The 21253-nt window shown below is 47.5% G+C and overlaps 2 protein-coding genes across 2 annotated transcripts; both read right to left on the reverse strand.

Annotated features, from left to right (window-relative positions):
* Positions 1-3626: 3626 nt before the first annotated feature.
* Positions 3627-5170, reverse strand: LOC125549110 (putative esterase PIR7A). The gene is made up of 3 exons (XM_048712597.2): positions 4638-5170; positions 4389-4526; positions 3627-4288 (listed from the first exon to the last, which is right to left on the reverse strand). Exons 1-3 carry the CDS (start codon positions 5007-5009, stop codon positions 4001-4003), a joined length of 798 nt encoding a protein of 265 aa, XP_048568554.2. The 5' UTR covers positions 5010-5170; the 3' UTR covers positions 3627-4000.
* A 14029-nt stretch (positions 5171-19199) lies between these two features.
* LOC147981362 (serine/threonine-protein phosphatase 7 long form homolog) lies at positions 19200-20777 on the reverse strand. Its single transcript, XM_087515948.1, has 5 exons — positions 20460-20777; positions 20047-20313; positions 19755-19936; positions 19335-19644; positions 19200-19265 (listed from the first exon to the last, which is right to left on the reverse strand). The coding sequence occupies exons 1-5, from the start codon at positions 20775-20777 to the stop codon at positions 19200-19202; spliced, it is 1143 nt and encodes a 380-aa protein (XP_087372074.1).
* Positions 20778-21253: the final 476 nt, after the last annotated feature.

Below are 21253 nucleotides of genomic sequence, written 5' to 3' on the forward strand. Positions count from 1 at the left end.
CTAGAGATTCACAGATGACATATCGTTGCGTCTCATAGTTGGGTCTGTTCGACTCGGACCTTATCTCGACTCGGATCCGACTACGTCGAATCCGACCAGATCCTTCCAAGTCCATATTATCCGGTTAGCATCCAATGCTCCATGGCTAGTGAGACCAAGCCATCGACCGTGTCATATGCTAGTCTAGTTGGCTGCGCGTCCACACAGCCCTTTCGACTAGGGACCTTTTAGGACAATCATCATACAATGCATAGTCCCACAAACAAGTCATGTACTTGCTGATACACATCATTGATAATGTCCAAGGACTATCTTTATTCATAAACACATAGGAAATATCATCATACATGATTGCCTCTAGGGCATATCTCCAACAGCTGCTTCCTCGATGCTTCATTGTTGTGATAATATCCACCTAGCTTTGCTCCATGCTGCACCTTGTTGCCATCACCGGAGGCTCCATTGTTCGCCTTCGCCTCCGCCCTGGCCTTGGCCCTCGCAATTCTCTCGAGTTGTTGCTTCCTCATTATGTAATCGTGTGCAGAAGGGTAGGCGTTGCCGAACAGATCCTTGGCAAGATTGGCAGCCGGCGCCGCCTTCTTCTTGTGGCCGGTGGCCGCCGCCACCTCTTCTCTGGCGTTGGATTTGTCGAAGCCGGCCATGAGTTTGTCGCCGGGACCGTTTCCGTTACGAAGTCACCGTAGGCACCTCTTCGTCAACGGGAACGTCTCCTCCCAAAGCAGGCGCTGCCTCCCGGGCCGGCCCAGCAGCGTTTCTGTGCGCTCCGGTTTTCTGGCTTTTTTCGTTTTTTCTTTTGGTTTTTGGGATTTTTGATCGATTTTTCTTCTCCTTTTTTATTTTATTCCGGATTATTTGAGTTTTTTGGTGGGTTCTGTCCTTTGCATCCGTGTAATTGTTCGATGCAATGCATATATGAGGCCATATGTAACCTATTCATGTACTTTTTATTTATACCATATATTGTGTTTATATTTGAATTTAAATTTTGAAAAGATTTCTTTTAACCGAGCTAACCCCCTTTCAAGCAAACGGAAATACATCAGTTCCAGAGACACACAGGGACGGGAAATCTCAAAAAGATTTAAAATTGCGTGGGGGTTGGATCAACAAGGTTTGAATTAATATGATGTTACATGCAAAAGGCGTGAGAAATAATTTAATGATAATATATATATATATAGGGTCGCGCTATTCGTCACCCTAGGTGAGGAATAGTTATTGTTCACCCCTCTCTATTTTACCATCAATACACCGTAATTTTACGTTTCGTAAGTTTTGTCTTATTTCCGACGCAAAAAGGACCGTAAGAAAATATATAATCGCCGTAAAAAATATTTTATGTTATGTAAAATTACAAACGTAAAAACATAGTCTAAAATACACATAAACTGTAAATTTTCTTGTCTTATGACCTATATTTTTATTTTTCATAGGTCAAATTTTACGTAGTGAATCAATACGAATGTAACTATTTGAATTCGAAACATAATTTAATTATGAAATGATCGTAAGATTACTTCGGATGAAGAATAACTTATTCTGCACCCTGGGTGATGAATAGTAACACTATATATATATATATATATATATATATATATATATATATATATATATATATATATATATAAGTCAGGAAAATAGCAACGGGATGATCGGGTCTTCAAACAACAATCGATTTAACCTACCACTAACAGTTTAACCGTGAACTCCTTGACAGTACTTGTCCTAATGCTTCAGTCTGGCATTTGTCGATCAGTCGATACAAATTTCTTTACTCCCTCCGATACGAATAATGGACGCAGCCTCTATACAATGTTGCATCCATTAAGTCGGATTGAAGGATGTACTAGATTTTGGAATTCCTTTTCTAACAGACCTTTCGGATTTGGTCTGGCATGCTTGTTGTACGCATGGGCGGATTTGGGCCCCAGGCAACCCAGGCCATTGCCTGGGGCGTGGGAAAAATTGTCGGTCTATATTTCAAAAAAAAAAGTTTGGCCTGGGGCGCAGCCCAGTACCAAGCCCAGGCAGCCCAGGCCAACTCACACGCAAGCCGCAGCGTCTCGCATCGCAACCAGCCACAGCCAGCGCTCTGCCCCCGACCTGAGTACCTGACGAACCCTAAGCCATCGCCGGTCGCCGTCCGCCGTCGCCGGTCGCCACCCATCGTCGAGGTCCAGCTCCGTGCACCCCGGATCTCCCTTTCCAATACCCCCCGGATGTCCCCCTTCCAGCGCCCGCCCCCGCCCCCCGGCTGCGCCGCTGTGGCCTGCGGCCTGCGGCTGCTGTCCTGTTCGTCGTGTCCGCCTGTCCGGCGACGCGGCGAGGGCGCAAGGCGGCGAACCCGGCTAGGGCGCGAGTGGTGCGAGGCTGCAGCTTGCAGGCAGCTCGGCGTCCAGCGAGGTAGTTACTTTCTCTCATGACTGCTTTCTCTGTTTCTTAGTACAGTTTTGATGCTTGATGCCCTGTTCTTGTTTATAGATGCCATATTGTCAGGATGATGATGATTTTAGTTGCTAGATGCCACTCTTTGTGTGTTTGTTAGATGTAGAAACCAGTTTTAACATTGAGAATTTTTTGTTTCTCTAATATTTTACAGGAAGGCAAGATGAATAAAAGAAACAAGACATTGAATTCATTTTTTCAAGTTCGAACCACCGAAACTGTAGAAACAGGTCCTTCAACTCAAACAGCTGATAATACACCACCTAATGTTAGAGCTGAACTCAAACCCGGCGATGTTGAATCTGACCCCGGTAAGAGATACCAATTGAGGAGTTAGATCCAAACATTAGAGATCTTGCTAGAAGGGAGTACATTAGTATGGGTCCTTGCCAACCAACTAATCATACATATGAAAAGATAAATGGTAGGAGCTTTCATAACTATTGGTTCAATGATCATCGCGGCTGGTTGGAATATAGCATTGAAAAAAGATCAGCCTTTTGCTTTTATTGTTTTCTGTTTAAGCAACCAAGAGCTGAAAACTATGGTATTGAAGCATTCACGAGAAATGGATTCAAATCTTGGAAGGATGGACCTAAAGTTTTTAATCAACATGTTGGCAAGCATGATAGTGCTCATAATAAATCTAGGCAACATTATGAGGATTTCAAAAATCAAAGACAAAATCTGCCACATGTCTTTGATAGGGGTTCTCAGAAGCAAGAAGAAGAATACAAAGCCCATCTCTTGATTATATTGGGTATTGTCAAATTTTTGACAGTACAAGCTCTTGCTTTTCGTGGTCATGATGAGTCTACTAGCTCAATGAATAAGGTTAACTTTAAAGAGTTGTTGGACTTGTTCATAAAGAAAGACCCAAAGGTGGCAACATTTTAGAGATTTGATTGGGCATTCTCCGCAACCGTGGAAAGGGCATTCTCAGCAATGAGCATTATCAAGACCGGATTGAGGAACAAAATGGGTGATGATTGGATGAATCATAGAATGGTATGTTACATTGAGAGAGATGTATTTGTTAGCATCGAAGAATCCAAGATCATTGAGCGATTTCAAGGTTATCGCACACGTAAAGGTGTTTTGCCTTGTCCTACACGTAAGTTTCCACATTTTGCATCTATTGTTAATTAGTTTTGTCTGCTATATTATGCACTGATTCGCATTTCAAAATTGATAATTAAAGGTTTAGCGATGTCTGCTATTGAAGATGTAGTCATGGGAGGCTCGGATCAACCAATCATTTGATTTGGTATCAATCTTCTGCATCATTTATCTATGCCACATATTGTCTTTTGATTTGTCTTGATTTATTAGTTGAGCCATTATGGAACAAATGCTGCCATTGAATATCATGTTTGGTTTCTTATTAGTTATGCAAAACATAGATTGATTCTTATATGCCTTGAAATTGAAGTTTTTTTTGGGTAGTTTTTAGCCATTAGTTGTTCATCTCGGGCGTCAACAATTCCTGGGTCCGCCACTGGTTGTACGTACGGCTGGGTGTGCACAACCATCCTCAGTCATACTTGTTGGCGGTCCTGAGCAACACATCAGAGAGTTCCCTGGGCTTGGAGCACATAGCCATGTGGTCGGCTCCGGCGAGCTCCTCGGCTTCTGTGCCAGGGCTCAGGTCGACCATCCAGCGCTGCATCTCCTCGGAGGTGGAAGCGTCGTCCTTGAGCACCACGTACACCTTCTTCACCGAGCCGTAGTTGGCGTCAGTGAGCAGAGCCTCGTCCCTCATCAACGGATCGTCCACGAACTGGCAGCCCGGCCTCACCAGCAACGTGGCCAGCGTCAGGTCCTGCGTCCATGTTGCGAGTATGATAGTACTAGAAAGGCTGTTGGTTGGTTGACATCAAAACTCAAAAGCAGATATTTTCTTTGTTATGCTGGTATGTTACCTCGACTGAGCTTCGATCGTACAATTTCGCTGCCAACAATTTGGGGCCAAGCGCGACGGCAGGCCGAGGGCCTTGATCTGTGTTCAGAACCATGATCTTGCTGTCCATGAAAAAATCGGCTGGGGTTCTTCTGGAGAACTATCAACAGTCGCGAGAAATTAGCCATGATTGTCCACATCTGAGCTCTGGAAAAATGGCCATGTGAGCTCATCGAGGGCCTTGAGCTTGATTCTGGGAGGGTTAGCCTACCTCCTCGATGGTGACGCCCATGTGCCTGCCGGCGCACGCCATGCACGCGGCGAGGAACACGGCCGCGGCGACCTTGCGCGGGAATCTCTCCATGGCGAGCGCGAGGTTGAGCCCGCCGAGGCTGTGCCCGACCAGGACCAGCCTCTCGCCTGCCGGTGCCGCGGCGATGGCGTCGAGCAGCGGCCGCGAGTAGTCCTCGAAGGACTCCACCTCGTCCATGCGCGCCGGGTGCGCACCGGACGCCGCCATGTCCAGCGCGGTGACGCGGTGCCCCGCGGCGCGGAGCATCGGCACCAGCTTGTACCAGCACCACGCGCCGTGGCAGAGGCCGTGGACGAGGATGAAGTGCCTGCCGCCGCCGCTCCCCTCCATCGGATTTCACCTCAGCTCCTGCCTGCAGCTTGCAGATATCTTTGGCGAGGGAATCTTGTCACTACTACACTATGTAGTAGCCAATCATGGTTTCATGTTCCTGTAGCCAACCAGAGTGAATTACCACTTTTCCGGGTGAGGAGTCGACATCATTCGCAGCTCTTATTCCCACTCATGTCCACCTAACAATTTTGTCCATATCCATTTAAAAAAAATATTTTTAGATTGACACATTGATGACGGTGTTGTTGCCTTCTTATTATATTTTGCTAAAGAATACTTTGCAGCTTTAAGCAAGTGGTTTTCAGAATCTGAAGTATTTTCAATTCAAATGCAACGAACATGAATGTGTGACTGCATCCATTGGCTTTTTTTTGGGGTGGGTGGGGGGGGGGGGGGGCATGGCAAAAAACAATTTGCCTTACCCATTAAGGCTAAGGCCTCATTTGGTTCATAGGATAGGATTATCATAGGAATAGGAATCTTGTAGGAAATGAGATGACATGTATCTCAAATCCTATGAGTAGGAATAGAAAACAAGATGTCATTTGGTTGACATTAAAGGAATTTTTCCATTGAGTCTAGGCTCTTTTTTATTTTCCTATGAAATGTGGAGGATAGGAACCAATCCTATGTAGGAATAGGAATCCATTCCTATGAACCAAAGGGCTCTAAAGGAAAAAATCCTATAAGAATCCTATCCTCTAGAATTCCTATGAAATTCCTCTAAACCAAATGAGGCCTAAGGCCTCCTTTGTTTGTAGGAATGTCATAGGATTTTTATAGAATAGGATTTGTATAGAAAAATTTCCTTTGAGACCCTTTGGTTTGTAGGAATGGATTCCTATTCCTATATAGGATAGGGATCAATCCTTCACATTTTGGAGGAAAAAAACATTAGCTAAGATTCAATGGAAAAATTCTTATTCTATGCATCAAATGACATCTCTTTTTTATAAGAATTGATATGCATGTCATCTCACTTCCTATGATTTTTCTATTCCTACGACATTTCTATCTTATGAATCAAAGGAGGCCTAAGAGTCTTTTTTGATACAAAGGAATAGAAAAAAGAGTGGTTATCCCTTTTTACAGAGTCGCTCTTTGTTTCCAAAAACATTTCAATCGGTCGCTTTCTTTCCTCACCATTGGGTCGACATCCAAAGGAACTGGATTCATTTCCTCCTCGAGCCAATCGTAACAAACCTGCGTGAATTAACGTTTTTCAGGTGAGGAGTCGACATTAGTCGCAGCTCTGATTCCAACTCATGTCCACCTCACAATTTTTTGTTCATATCCCTTTAAAAATATTTTGGGCACATAGGAGACCAACCCCCGATCCCATGCCCCAACCCAACTCCTTTTTGCATCATCGATGTTCTTGTTGGGGGTGTGGGAGATAAGTAGTCATAATCGGTGTTGGACGATTTCACCGGCAGTGATGCTTGCAGGTGTGTCGTGTTCCTTTCTCAAGGTGTTATTAGGGCATTTCCGGCCGCGCCCTCAAAAAGTCCCCTCAGCCGTCTTTTCGTTTGCCGGCGCCAAAAAATTGGCCCAGTCACGCCCCCAAGAGCCCAGTTTTCGCCGGCTCGAGCTGAAACTGGCGCCGGCGGACCCAACCCGAACCCGGCGCGCTGGAGGCCGCTCGGGGGCGCCGGGCGAATCGTTTTTGACGCGAAGACCGTGGGCCCGCCGCGTCAGCGACTCTACCCTCTTCTCGCTCCTTCGTCGTCCTCATCGCCTCGTTTCCCGCGGCGAATCAATGCCAAAGCTGCCGCGCGCTGCCGCGCCGGTCAGCCTCCATTGATGCCTCACGGGCGGCGCAGTGAAGGCTGGGCGGCGCGTCCCTCGGCCGCCACGCAATCACGCCACGCGTAACGCGCCGGCCAAGCCTACCACGCGGCGCCTCCGCCTATAAAAGCCGACTGCAAGCGCGCCGGAGAGGCTCACCCCGATCATCCACCGACGACGCGCTCATTTCTCCCCCTTTCCTCCTCTCGCCGTCACCAGTTGAGAAAGCATGGCCGAGCGTTTTCCAGGCGACGGCGCGGCGGCGAATGGATTCGAGCGCCGTCATCTGCACGAGGACGAGGCTCGCCTCCTTTTCGAGGCCGAGTACCCGGTCCCGCCGGACATGCGGGTGCCCGGGGCTTGGAGGATCAGCGCCGGTGGCGTGCCGGTGCCACCACCATCCACCGGGGCGACGCGGCGTGCGAAGATCGCACGCATCCGCGCGTCCCTGCCGCGGGCGGCGAGGGAGGGGCACGGTACGTCCCCGACAGCCGCTCTGGGAGCCCTACTTCCGCCGCCGTCACGCCGAGCAGCTCGAGGCCACCAACGGCGTCGTGCCCTCCGGCAGGCTCAACTCCGATGGCCGGCGCCGGTGGTGGGGCCTGCCCAGCCGCACGTTGGAGGCCGTCCTCGAGTACATCGAGGGCGGCAACACGCCGCGCCTCGAGTATCCCGCTCCCCCGTCCTTCTCACGCCGCCGGGGAAGCTCCTGGACGCCGAGGCGCATGGAGACCGGGGCGTCCTCCTCCTCGTCCGGCGGCTCTCCCTGCCTCCGCCTCCGCCCCAGGACACGCCTGTCAGCGCGCGTACCCGTAGCTCTGGCGGCTCTCCCTGCCTCCACCTCCGTCCCGTCAAGCTGGAGCCCCAGGACACGCCTGTCAGCGCGCGTACCCGCAGCTCCGGCGCCCTCGTCGAGCCCAAGGTGGAGTCCAGCCTCCCCCCGGAGTACGAGGAGATAGCCCGGCGCGGCTTCTCCGACGAGGACGCCATGCGGTGGTCGCGCGACGACTACGTGCGTGAGGAGATGGTCCGGCAGCGCCGGGCCCTGGAGGAGATCGCCGCCCGCAAACGTGGGCGCGAGGACGGGGACGGTGTCATCATCCTCGATAGCGACGACGACGACGCCCCCGGACCGTCCAACCCGCCGCGCCAACCGGGGGAGGGATGCAGCAGGGACGGCGGAGGCGTAGGCGGGGGCGACGACGACGGCGGTGACTACACGCAGTTCTACAGCCTCCTCAGCATGTAGAACCGCGTGGGCGGGCGGCGAGGCGGGCGGCGAGGGAGACGGCGGGGGTAGCCCGCGGTAGTTTTTTTCTTTTTTTATAAAATATGTTTAAATTTGAACGAACTCGCTCGTGTTTGCGTTGTGTTTGCGCCGAATTTGAACATTTTAAAAACCCGTTGGGGGCCGCGACTGGGGGCATCACGCCCTCAGTGCGCGGTTTAGCGCCGGTGCGCCCCCAGGAGGCGATTTTTTGCTCCTCCTGGGGGGCCAACAGCTGGAGATGCCCTTATAGTCCTGTGCTCCTCTGCTTGGTTAATGATGAAAACCCTACTGTAGCTCTTCATATGGGCGACCAAGACGTCTTAGTGTCGCATGCATGTTGCTTAAATTGCAATGTGATGTAGTAGTATGTCGGCGAGTCATGGTTTTGCCCGTGGCCTCGAGAGGAGCATTGTATCATTTGGGTGTCTGCTTTGGAAGGCAATTAGATGGCACGATACGGTGGCTTGCACGCTCGAGATATTGTTGTTGTTTGGACATGGACGACTCCCAGCTCTGCCCTTCTATTATGCATGTTGGCCTTTTTATTTTATTTGAGACTAACGCACGCTTCGTTGCACTTGCACAGTTCTTCACTCATGGGATTTACTCTTTTTCCTCTAGCATGTTATTATAGTCGGTAGTTTTGTTTAGGTTTTATCAATATTATCTTGGATTTTAATTATGTTTTGGCGGTGTTTTTTTAATAATTTGTATATCGTGTTAGGCTGTTGAAGGCGACATTTATTATGAGAGGACGGTGCAGTTGCTAGGTGTGTGGTTGTGGTATCCTTGCAGGTTTTGGCCTTGGTGTCAGCCAATGATGGTTGTGTAATCCACTTGGGAGCTCTTATTCCATGTTGAAACTATGAAATTGCTACTATCTTTCCCTAATAATAAAGCACGGATTGACTCCGTGGGTTCACCGTCACAATACGCTTCCGCCTAGTCATAATACGCTTTTACGATTCGTATAGACAAAATCCTAATATAAACGAGGTGGTACTAATACTACATTCAACCAACAGTTCACATGATAAGTCAACGAACCGGTACAGGCGAGAGAAAAAAAATAGCCCAGCCTCCCGATCCCATCTTCACCTCCAGCCCGCCTCGGCCAAATTTCGTGTTTTGACCCTTTTGACAAACAATTTCAGGATCTGATCCTGGTTTAAATTTTTTTCGGAATTTGACCCTTTTGCTACCGCCAGAGCCTCTGGCGGTAGGGTTACACAGCCTACCGCCAGTGCCCCTGGCGGTAGGTTTTGACGGAGGGGACGGCGGCCATCACCGCGTGCTGACGTGGATAAGTACCTTACCGTCAGGGGACCTGGCGGTAGGCTCTGTAACCCTACCGTCAGAGGCTCTGGCGGTAAGGTGTGGCAGGGTTTTGCCGTGCAGACATTCTGTAACGAAAAATGCAATGGCCCTGGCGGTAGGGCCAGGTAGGTTCACCCTACCGCCAGCCCCCCTGGCGATAGGGTCTTGAGTTTTGCCGTATATAGTTTCGGTAGGGAAATTGTTGGGGATCGTAGCAGAAATTTAAAATTTTCTACGCATCACCAAGATCAATCTATGGAGTAATCTAGTAACGAGGGGAAGGGGAGTGCATCTACATACCCTTGTAGATCGCTAAGCGGAAGCGTTACAAGAACGCGGTTGGTGGAGTCGTACACGCAGCGATTCAGATCGCGGTCGATTCCGATCTAAGCGCCGAACAACGGCGCCTCCGCGTTCAACACACGTACGGAATGGAGACGTCTCCCACGCCTTGATCCCGCAAGGAGAGAGGGAGAGGTTGGGGAAGACTCCGTCCAGCAGCAGCACGACGGCGTGGTGATGATGGAGGAGCGCGGTACTCCAGCAGGGCTTCGCCAAGCACTACGAAAGACGAGGAGGGAGAGAGGTAGGGCTGCGCCTTGGGAGAGAGAGACTCGTGTGTTATGCAGCCCCAAAACCTCCACTATATATAGGGGCAAGGGCAAGGGGGGCGCCCTAGGGTTTCCCCTAGGGGGGCGGCGGCCAGGGCAGATGGGATCTCCCCCTTGGTTGACTTGGCCCCCAAGCCAGAATGTGGGAACCCTAGATGGGGCACCCCAAACCCCCTGGTCACGTGGGAATAGGTGAGGGGGCGCACAACCCCTTAGTGGGCTGGTTTGTCCCCTTCCCTTGGCCCATGAAGCCCCCCAACACTTGCCGGGGCTCCCGAAACACCTTTCGGTCATGCTGATCATCACCCGGTACCTCCGGAACACTTCCGGACTCCAAAACCCTTCGTCCAATATATCAATCTTCACCTCCGGACCATTCCAAAACTCCTCGTGACGCCCAGGATCTCATCCGCGACTCCGAACAACATTCGGTAACCGCGTACATACTTTCCCTATAACCCTAGCGTCATCGAACCTTAAGTGTGTAGACCCTACGAGCTCGGGAATAATGCAGACATGACCGAGACATCTCTCTAGTCAATAACCAACAGCGGGATCTGGATACCCATGTTGGCTCCCACATGTTCCACGATGATCTCATCGGATGAACCACGATGTCAAGGATTCAGTCAATCCCGTATACAATTCCCTTTGTCTATCGGTACGATACTTGCCCGAGATTCGATCGTCGGTATCCCGATACCTCGTTCAATCTTGTTACCGGCAAGTGTCTTTACTCGTTCCGTAACACATCATCCCATGATCAACTCCTTGGTCACATTGTGCATATTATGATGATGTCCTACCGAGTGGGCCCAGAGATACCTCCCCGTTACACGGAGTGACAAATCCCAGTCTCGATTCGTGCCAACCCAACAGACACTTACGGAGATACCCGCAGTGCACCTTTATAGCCACTCAGTTACGTTGTGACGTTTGGTACACCCAAAGCATTCCTACGGTATCCGGGGGCTGCACAATCTTATGGTCTAAGGAAATGATACTTGACATTAGAAAAGCTTTAGCATACGAACTACACGATCTTGTGCTAGGCTTAGGATTGGGTCTTGTCCATCACATCATTCTCCTAATGATGTGATCCCGTTATCAACGACATCCAATGTCCATGGTCAGGAAACAGTAACCATCTATTGATCAACGAGCTAGTCAACTAGAGGCTTACTAGGGACATGGTGTTATCTATGTATCCACACATGTATTGAGTTTCCTATCAATACAATTCTAGCATGGATAATAAACGATTATCATGAACAAGGAAATATAATAATAACTAATTTATTATTGCCTTTAGGGCATATTTCCAACAGTCTCCCACTTGCACTAGAGTCAATAATCCAGTTCACATCGCTATGTGATTAACACTCAAGGTCACATCCCCATGTGACTAACACCCAAAGAGTTTACTAGAGTCAATAATCTAGTTCACATTACCATGTGATTAACACTCAATGAGTTCTGGGTTTGATCATGTTATGCTTGTGAGAGATGTTATAGTCAATGGGTCTGAACCTTTCAGATCCGTGTGTGCTTTACAAATCTCTATGTCATCTTGTAGATGCAGCTACCACGCTCTATTTGGAGCTATTCCAAATAACTGTTCTACTATACGAATCCGGTTTACTACTTAGAATCATCCAGATTAGTGTCAAAGATTGCATCGGCGTAACCCTTTACGACGAACTCTTTTACCACCTCCATAATCAAGAAAATTCCTTAGTCTACTAGTTACTAAGGATAACCTTGACCGTTGTCCTATGATCCATTCCTAGATCACACTTGTACCCCTTGACTGACTCATGGCTTGGCACACTTCAGGTGCGGTACACAACATAGCATACTTTAGAGCCTACGTCTAAAGCATAGGGGACGACCTTCGTCCTTTCTCTCTATTCTGCCGTGGTCAGGTCTTGAGTTTTACTCAATACTCATACCCTATAACACAGCCAAGAACTCCTTCTTTGCCGATCTATTTTTGAACTCCTTCAAAATTTTGTCATGGTATGTGTTCGTTTGAAAGTACTATTAAGCGATTTTGATCTATCCTTATAGATCTTGATGCTCAATGTTCAAGTAGCTTAATCCAGGTTTTCCATTGAAAAACACTTTTCAAATAACCCTATATGCTTTCTAGAAACTCTACATCATTTCTGATCAACAATAGTCAACAACATATACTCATCAGAAATTCTATAGTGCCCCCACTCACTTCTTTGGAAATACAAGTTTCTCATAAACTTTGTATAAACCCAAAATCTTTGATCATCTCATCAAAGCGTACATTCCAACTCCGAGATGCTTACTCCAGTCCTTAGAAGGGTTGCTGGAGCTTTGAATACTTGTTAGCATCTTTTAGGATTGTCAAAAAACTTCTGGTTTTATCACATACAACCTTTCCTCAAGAAAATCGTCGAGGAAACTATGTTTTGACATCCTATCTGCAAGATTTCATAAATAATGCAGTAATTGCTAATATAATTCCAACAGACTCTTAGCATCGCTATGAGTGAGAAAGTCTCATCGTAGTCAACTCCTTGAACTTGTCGAAAAACATCTTAACGACAAGTCGAGCTTTCTTACTACTTACCATCATTGTCCGTCTTCCTTTTAAAATCCATATGTACCCAACAGCCTTACGACCATCAAGTAGTTCTTCCAAAGTCTACACTTTGTTTTCATACATGGATCCTCTCTCGAATTTTATGGCCTCGAGCCAATTTTCGGAATCCGGTCCCACCATCGCTTCTCCATAGCTCGTAGGTTCATTGTTGTCTAGCAACATGACTTCCAAGACAGGATTACGTACCACTCTGAAGTAGTACGCATCCTTGTTGTCCTACGAGGTTTGGTAGTGACTTGATCCGAAGTTTCATGATCACTATCATAAGCTTCCATTTCAATTGGTGTACGTGCCACGGGAACAACTCCCTGTGCCCTGCTACACACTAGTTGAAGTGACGGTTCAATAACCTCATCAAGTCTCCACCATCCTCCCACTCAATTCTTTTGAGAGAAACTTTTCCTCGAGAAAGGACCCGATTCTAGAAACAATCCCTATTGCTTTCAAATCTGAGACAGGAGGTATACCCAACTATTTTGGGTGTCCTATGAAGATGCATTTATCCGCTTTGGGTTCGAGCTTATCAGCCTGAAACTTTTCCACATAAGCGTCGCAGCCCCAAACCTTTTAAGAAACGGCAGCTTAGGTTTCTCTGAACCATAGTTCATACGGTGTCGACTCAAACGGAATTGCATGGTGCCCTATTTAAAGTGAATGTGGTTGTCTCTAATACCTAACCCATAAACTATAGTGGTAGTTTGATAAGAGACATCATGGTATGCACCATATCCAATAGGGTGCGGTTATGATGTTTGGACACACCATCACACTATGGTGTTCCAGGCGGTATTAGTTGTGAAACAATTTCCACAATGTCTTGACTGTGTGCCAAACTCGTAATTCAGATATTCATCTCTATGATCATATCATAGATATTTTATCCTCTTGTCACGATGATCTTTCAACTTCACCCTGAAATTACTTGAACCTTTCAATAATTCAGACTCGTGATTCATCAAGTAAATATACTTAGCATCTACTCAAATCATCTGTGAAGTAAGAACATAACGATATCCACTACATGCCTCAGCACTCATTGGACTGCACACATCAAGATGTATTACTTCCAACAAGTTGCTTTCTTGTTCCATCTTACTGAAAACGAGGCCTTTCAGTCATCTTGCCCATGTGGTATGATTTGCATGTCTCAAGTGATTCAAAATCAAGTGAGCCTAAACGATCCATCCGTATGGAGTTTCTTCATGCATATATACCAATAGGCATGGTTCGCATGTCTCAAGTGATTCAAAATCAAGTGAGTCCAAAGATCCATCAACATGGAGCTTCTTCATGCGTTTTATACCATTATGACTCAAATTGCAGTGCCACAAGTATGTGGTACTATCATTACTATCTTATATCTTTTGGCATGAACATGTGTATCACTACGATCGGGATTCAATAAACCATTCATTTTAGGTGCAAGACCATTGAAGGTATTATTCAAATAAACAGAGTAACCATTATTCTCCTTAAATGAATAACCGTATTGCGATAAACATAATCCAATCATGTCTATGCTCAACGCAAACACCAAATAACAATTATTTAGGTTTAACACCAATCCCGATGGTAGACGGAGCGTGCGATGCTTGATCACGTCAACCTTGGAAACACTTCCAACAGATATCGTTGTCTCACCTTTGGCTAGTCTCCGTTTATTCTGTAGCCTTTTATTTCGAGTTACTAACACTTAGCAACTGAACCGGTATCTAATACCCTGCTGGTACTAGGAGTACTAGTAAAGTACACATTTAATATAATGTATGTCCAATACATACTTCTGTCAGCCTTGCCAGCCTTCTCATCTACCAAGTATCTAGGGTGGTTCTGCTTCCGTGACCGTTCCCCTTATTACAGAAGCACTTAGTCTCGGGCTTGGGTTCAACTTTGGGTTTCTTCACTAGAGCAGCAACTGATTTGTCGTTTCATGAAGTATCCCTTTCTTGCCCTTGCCCTTCTTGAAACTAGTGGTTTTACTAACCATCAACAATTGATGCTCCTATTTGATTTCTACTTTCGCGGTGTCGCGAATAGCTCAAGGATCATCATATCTATCTCTGATATGTTATAGTTCATCACGAAGCTCTAGTAGCTTAGTGGAAGTGACTTTGGAGAACCATCACTATCTCATCTAGAAGATCAACTCCCACTCGATTCAAGCGATTGTAGTACTCATACAATCTGAGCACATGCTCAACGATTGAGCTTTTCTCCTTAGTTTGCAGGCTTAGGAAAATTGTCAGAGGTCTCATACCTCTTGACGTGGGCACTAGCTTGAAATCCCAATTTCAGTCCTTGGAACATCTCATATGTTCTGCGATGTTTCAAAAACGTCTTTGGTGCCTCAATTCTAAACCATTTAGCATTACGCACTGAACTATCATGTAGTCGTCAAAACGTGCATGTCAGATGTTCGCAACATCCACAACCGACACTCGAGGTTCAGCTCACTGAGCGGTGCATTAAGGACATAATCCTTCTGCGCAGCAATGAAGACAATCCTCACTTTACGGACCTAGTCCGCATAATTGCTACTATCAACTTTCAACTAAATTTTCTCTAGGAACATATCTAAAATAGTAGAACTAAAGCGTAAGCTACGACATAATTTGCAAAAACCTTTTGACTATGTTCATGATAATTAAGTTCATCTGATCAAATTATTCAATGAACTCCCACTTAGATAGACATCCCTCTAGTCATCTAAGTGATACATGATCCGAGTCAACTAGGCCGTGTCCGATCATCACGTGAGACGGACTAGTCATCATCGGTGAACATCTTCATGTTGATCGTATCCACTATACGACTCATGTTCAACCTTTCGGTATTCCGTGTTCCGAGGCCATATCTGTACATGCTAGGCTCGTCAAGTTAACCTAAGTGTATTGTGTGTGTAAATCTGGCTTACACCCGTTGTATGCGAACGTTAGAACCTATCACACCCGATCATCACGTGGTGCTTCGGAACAATGGACCTTAGCAACGGTGCGCAGTTAGGGGGAACACAATCCTTGATATTTTAATGCGGGGTCATCTTATTTATGCTACCGTCGTTCTAAGAAAATAAGATGTAAAAACATGACAAACATCATATGAAAATCATAAAGTGATATGATATGGCCAATATCATCTTGCGCCTTTGATCTCCATCTTCGAGGCACGGCATGAACACCATTGTCACCGGCATGACACCATGATCTCCATCATCATGATCTCCATCATTGTGTCTTCATGAAGTTTCCTTGCCAACTATTACTTCTACTACTATGGCTAATGGTTAGCAATAAAGTAAAGTAATTACATGGCGTTTTCATTGACACGCAGGTCAGGTCATAAATAAATTAAGACAACTCATATGGCTCCTACCGGTTGTCATACTCATCGACATGCAAGTCGTGATTCCTATTACAAGAACATGATCAATCTCATACATCATATATATCATTCATCACATCCTTTTGGCCATATCACATCACATAGCATACCCTGCAAAAACAAGTTAGACGTCCTCTAATTGTTGTTTTATGTTTTACGTGGCTGCTATGGGTTTCTAGCAAGAACGTTTCTTACCTACGCAAAACCACAATGGTGATATGCCAATTGCTATTTACGCTTCATAAGGACCCTTTTAATCGAATCCGATCCGAGTAAAGTGGGAGAGACAGACACCCGCCAGCCACCTTATGCATCAAGTGCATGTCAGTCGGTGGAACCAGTCTCACGTAAGCATACGTGTAAGGTCGGTCCGGGTCGCTTCATCCCACAATGCCGCCGGATCAAGATAAGACTAGTAACGGCAAGCAAATTGAACAAATCATCGCCCACAACTACTTTGTGTTCTACTCATGCATAGAATCTACGCATAGACCTAGCTCATGATGCCACTGTTGGGGATCGTAGCAGAAATTTAAAATTTTCTACGCATCACCAAGATCAATCTATGGCGTAATCTAGCAACGAGGGGAAGGGGAGTGCATCTACATACCCTTGTAGATCGCTAAGCGGAAGCGTTACAAGAACGCGGTTGGTGGAGTCGTACACGCAGCGATTCAGATCGCGGTCGATTCCGATCTAAGCGCCGAACAACGGCGCCTCCGCGTTCAACACACATACGGAACGGAGTCGTCTCCCACGCCTTGATCCAGCAAGGAGAGAGGGAGAGATTGGGGAAGACTCCGTCCAGCAGAAGCACGACGGCGTGGTGATGGTGGAGGAGCGCGGTACTCCAGCAGGGCTTCGCCAAGAACTACGAGAGACGAGGAGGGAGAGAGGTAGGGCTGCGCCTTGGGAGAGAGAGACTCGTGTGTTGTACAGCCCCAAAACCTCCACTATATATAGGGGCAAGGGCAAGGGGAGGCGACCTAGGGTTTCCCCTAGGGGGGGCGGCAGCCAGGGCAGATGGGATCTCCCCCTTGGGTGACTTGGCCCCCAAGCCAGGAGGTGGGAACCCTAGATGGGGCGCCCCAAACCCCCTGGTCACGTGGGAATAGGTGAGGGGGGCGCACAACCCCTTAGTGGGCTGGTTTGCCCCCTTCCCTTGGCCCATGAAGCCCTCCAACACTTGTCGGGGCTCCCGAAACACCTTTCGGTCATGCTGGTTATCACCCGGTACCTCGGAACACTTCCGGACTCCAAAACCCTTCGTCCAATATATCAATCTTCACCTCCGGACCATTCCGGAACTCCTCGTGACACCTGGGATCTCATCCGGGACTCCGAACAACATTCGGTAACCGCGTACATACTTTCCCTACAACCCTAGCGTCATTGAACCTTAAGTGTGTAGACCCTACGGGCTCGGGAATAATGCAGACATGACCGAGACATCTCTCTGGTCAATAACCAACAGCGGGATCTGGATACCCATGTTGGCTCCCACATGTTCCATGATGATCTCATCGAATTAACCACGATGTCAAGGATTCAGTCAATCCCGTATACAGTTCCCTTTGTCTATCGGTACGATACTTGCCCGAGATTCGATCGTCGGTATCCCGATACCTCGTTCAATCTCGTTACCGGCAAGTCTCTTTACTCGTTCCGTAACACATCATCCCGTGATTAACTCCTTGGTCACATTGTGCACATTATGATGATGTCCTACCGAGTGGGCCCAGAGATACCTCCCCGTTACACGGAGTGACAAATCCCAGTCTCGATTCGTGCGAACCCAACAGACACTTTCGGAGATACCCGCAATGCACCTTTATAGCCACCCAGTTACGTTGTGACGTTTGGTACACCCAAAGCATTCCTACGGTATCCGGGAGCTGCACAATCTCATGGTCTAAGGAAATGATACTTGACATTAGAAAAGCTTTAGCATACGAACTACACGATCTTGTGCTAGGCTTAGGATTGGGTCTTGTCCATCACATCATTCTCCTAATGATGTGATCCCGTTATCAACGACATCCAATGTCCATGGTCAGGAAACCGTAACCATCTATTGATCAACGAGTTAGTCAACTAGAGGCTTACTAGGGACATGGTGTTGTCTATGTATCCACACATGTATCTGAGTTTCCTATCAATACAATTCTAGCATGGATAATAAACGATTATCATGAACAAGGAAATATAATAATAACTAATTTTTTATTGCCTCTAGGGCATATTTCCAACAGAAATATGAAAGGGCCCTGGTGGTAGGTTCACCCTACCGCCGCAGAGCCTGTCGGTAGGTTGTCTAACCCTACCGCCAGGGTGCCTGGCGGTAGGCTCATCTGTTTTGTTTTTTCAAGTTCATTTGGTTGCTTGTTCTCAATTCAAATATGACAGCAATATCACAGCAAGTTTCACAAATATGACAGCAATATCATAGATTTTAAACAATTAAACTTGAGCATCACATAGATCCATATTAAGATAACTTGAAGTGCATAGAACATTTCAAACATATAGATCCACAAATAGCAAACACATAGTTCCACATAGTTTCACAACCACTAGACAAGTTCAACCAAACTAAAAGAGCCAAGTATCGAAGAGCATAATCAGTTGCTCCTTCCCCTCTTGGAGGTACGGTCCTCGTTACTCTTTGAACGAGTCTCTTTGGTCTTCTTCTTGGGCCGGCAAGGAACCGGTCTCTAGAAAGGTTCCGGACTCAGCAAATCCTTCTTCTTCGGATTCCTCTTCGCCAGCTGAGATGCTTGAGATGTTTGAGTTGGTGGAGGTCCATAATCTTCATCGTACTCCTCCTCCCCATTGCTCTCCTCCTCCTCCCCTTCTTCATGTGTGGCCACCTCCTCCTCCTCCCCTTCTTAATGTGTGGCATCCTCCTCCTCCTCCCCAACCAACCTAGACGACGAGGGAGCATGCCTAGATGAGCCGATGAGACCCTGTGTGGCTACAAGCTGATAAGCTTCAACTGGCCCAGCTCCAGCACACCCAAGCAGTCCTACCAGCTTGCGACAACGCTTCACAAACTTCTGCACTCACAATGAAACAAGGGCATAATAAGTATCAGATCGACTGATTGCAAGTGAACAAGATGCATCTGTTCCGAGGAGGCTGAAATTGTACCTTCATCGTCCCCCTCACTTTGTTCTCAGATTCTATGCTCCCGGGAGATCACCTAGTGCATTTGAGGCTTCAAAGATGCATCTTTTCAGCTCACCAGACTGCAACAGCATAAGTCAGTCACGATGACGAATAAACTAATTTAAATACAACTGTCGGTTCAAAATTACCACTCTGTTGATGAGGGATGCAAACTCCCTAAATCCACTGTGCATGTCTCTGATGCCGGTCTGGTAGGCCTCTTCCTCGGGGTCATCCCTCTCCAGCTCCACGATGTCTTCCACCGTCCACCGAGGCCTGAGATGAAGACGGTGCTTCTGGCCATCATTGTACCACCTCATGTGTCGGGTCAGGTAAGCATCCCAGTCAGTAACTTTCCTCTCCACGTCTTTACGGAACCTCCGTCGGTTCCACTCCGTCACATGAGTTTTATGCTCCTCTCCCCAGTCTGTGATCGACTGATTCTTCTGCCGGCTCATCCTACAAGGCATAAGCAACAAGAATCATCATAAGCGCAATGAGATCATCATAAGCAACAAGAAACATGATAAGCGTAATGAAATCATGGGCACAGAGAACAAAGCGCTCACAGGTGGAGCGCGTGGCCGTCGGTATCGGTGGGCTGGCCCGGTGGGGTATGCTGATAAATCCCAAACTGCATGGCCACGCGGTGTGGCAAGTGCCACTCGACGGCATACACACAGATCATGGACACGATGCACCGCCAGAGACCACGGTCCGCATTACACATCATGTTCATATCAAAGCCCCACTGTCGGTCATGATACGGCCACCAGTTTACCTGTTACATATACATTGGTAAGTTCCCACTCTTGGTCAAAAGTGGAATCAAGCAGAAAGGTGTTGAGCGAGTTCATATACCTGTGTATGCGTCAAAGCGTCCAACTCGTTGGTGTAGGTCTTGTACGAAGTCTTGTTTAGGCCCGTGTAGAGTTTGACAATGTCCCAACTATAAGCTACGGTGGGGTGTTGAGTCTCATCGTCGTCTTCGCTATAGGCATCCCACGGGCGTCTTGGCAACTTCTCCGGACGCCCCACCGGCAGCCGCTCCCACATCCAAATGGAGAAGGCCCGGACAAATCCACCCATATTGGACTTGTCTCCCGTCCTCTGTGTTTCCTCGTCAAGCTGCAAAACATCAAATGAGGATCAGATATAAGAAAATGTCATGGACACACTTCCATATGTAGGTAGGCAATTAGATCCTCTCTTACCAAACGGTATAGGTAGGCGAGAGATGCGGTCCCCCAACTGTACCCTGCCTCCTAGTCCACTAGGAAGAAGAGATACGACCAGTTGGCAGAGTTCCCGGAGCTGTCTGGAAACACGACCTCCGTGAGAAGATAACACAGGTAGGCCCTCGCGTACCACTCCACGGTCATCTCGTCGGCGCCTTCGGGGCATTTCTGTCGGTGCTCCGAGAGCCAGGTCAACGGCACAACGGATGTACGGTTACCCTTGACAGCGGGGCAGTCGCCAATGAGAGCTGCAACCCTCTGCTGCCAGTTGGTCCTCTCCACTCGCCCGGTGAGTGCATGACCCTCGATCGGCATGGCAGTAATCATCGACAAATCCTCGAGGATCACCATCATCTCCCCTCATGACAGATGGAAAGAATGGGTCTCCGGTCGCCACTGGTCAATCAACGCCGTCAGAGCTGCGTGGACAAGCATCGCCGGCTGACGCTTGAACTGCAACACAAAACCCAACAGACGGGCTCTCTTGAAGAACGGCGCGTAGCGCTCGTCGTAGTCCATATGCCCATGAGCCCCGTGACTAATGTCTACTACACAACCTTCTTCTTGTAGACGTTGTTGGGCCTCCAAGTGCAGAGGTTTGTAGGACAGTAGCAAATTTCCCTCAAGTGGATGACCTAAGGTTTATTAATCCGTAGGAGACGTAGGACGAAGATGGTCTCTCTCAAGCAACCTTGCAACCAAATAACAAAGAGTCTCTTGTGTCCCCAACACACCCAATACAATGGTAAATTGTATAGGTGCACTAGTTCGGCGAAGAGATGGTGATACAAGTGCGATATGGATGGTAGATAATGGTTTTTGTAATCTGA

The sequence above is a fragment of the Triticum urartu genome, chromosome 3A (assembly GCF_056163025.1).
Source record: "Triticum urartu cultivar PI428250 chromosome 3A, HENAU_Tu73, whole genome shotgun sequence".
Lineage (NCBI taxonomy): Eukaryota > Viridiplantae > Streptophyta > Magnoliopsida > Poales > Poaceae > Triticum > Triticum urartu.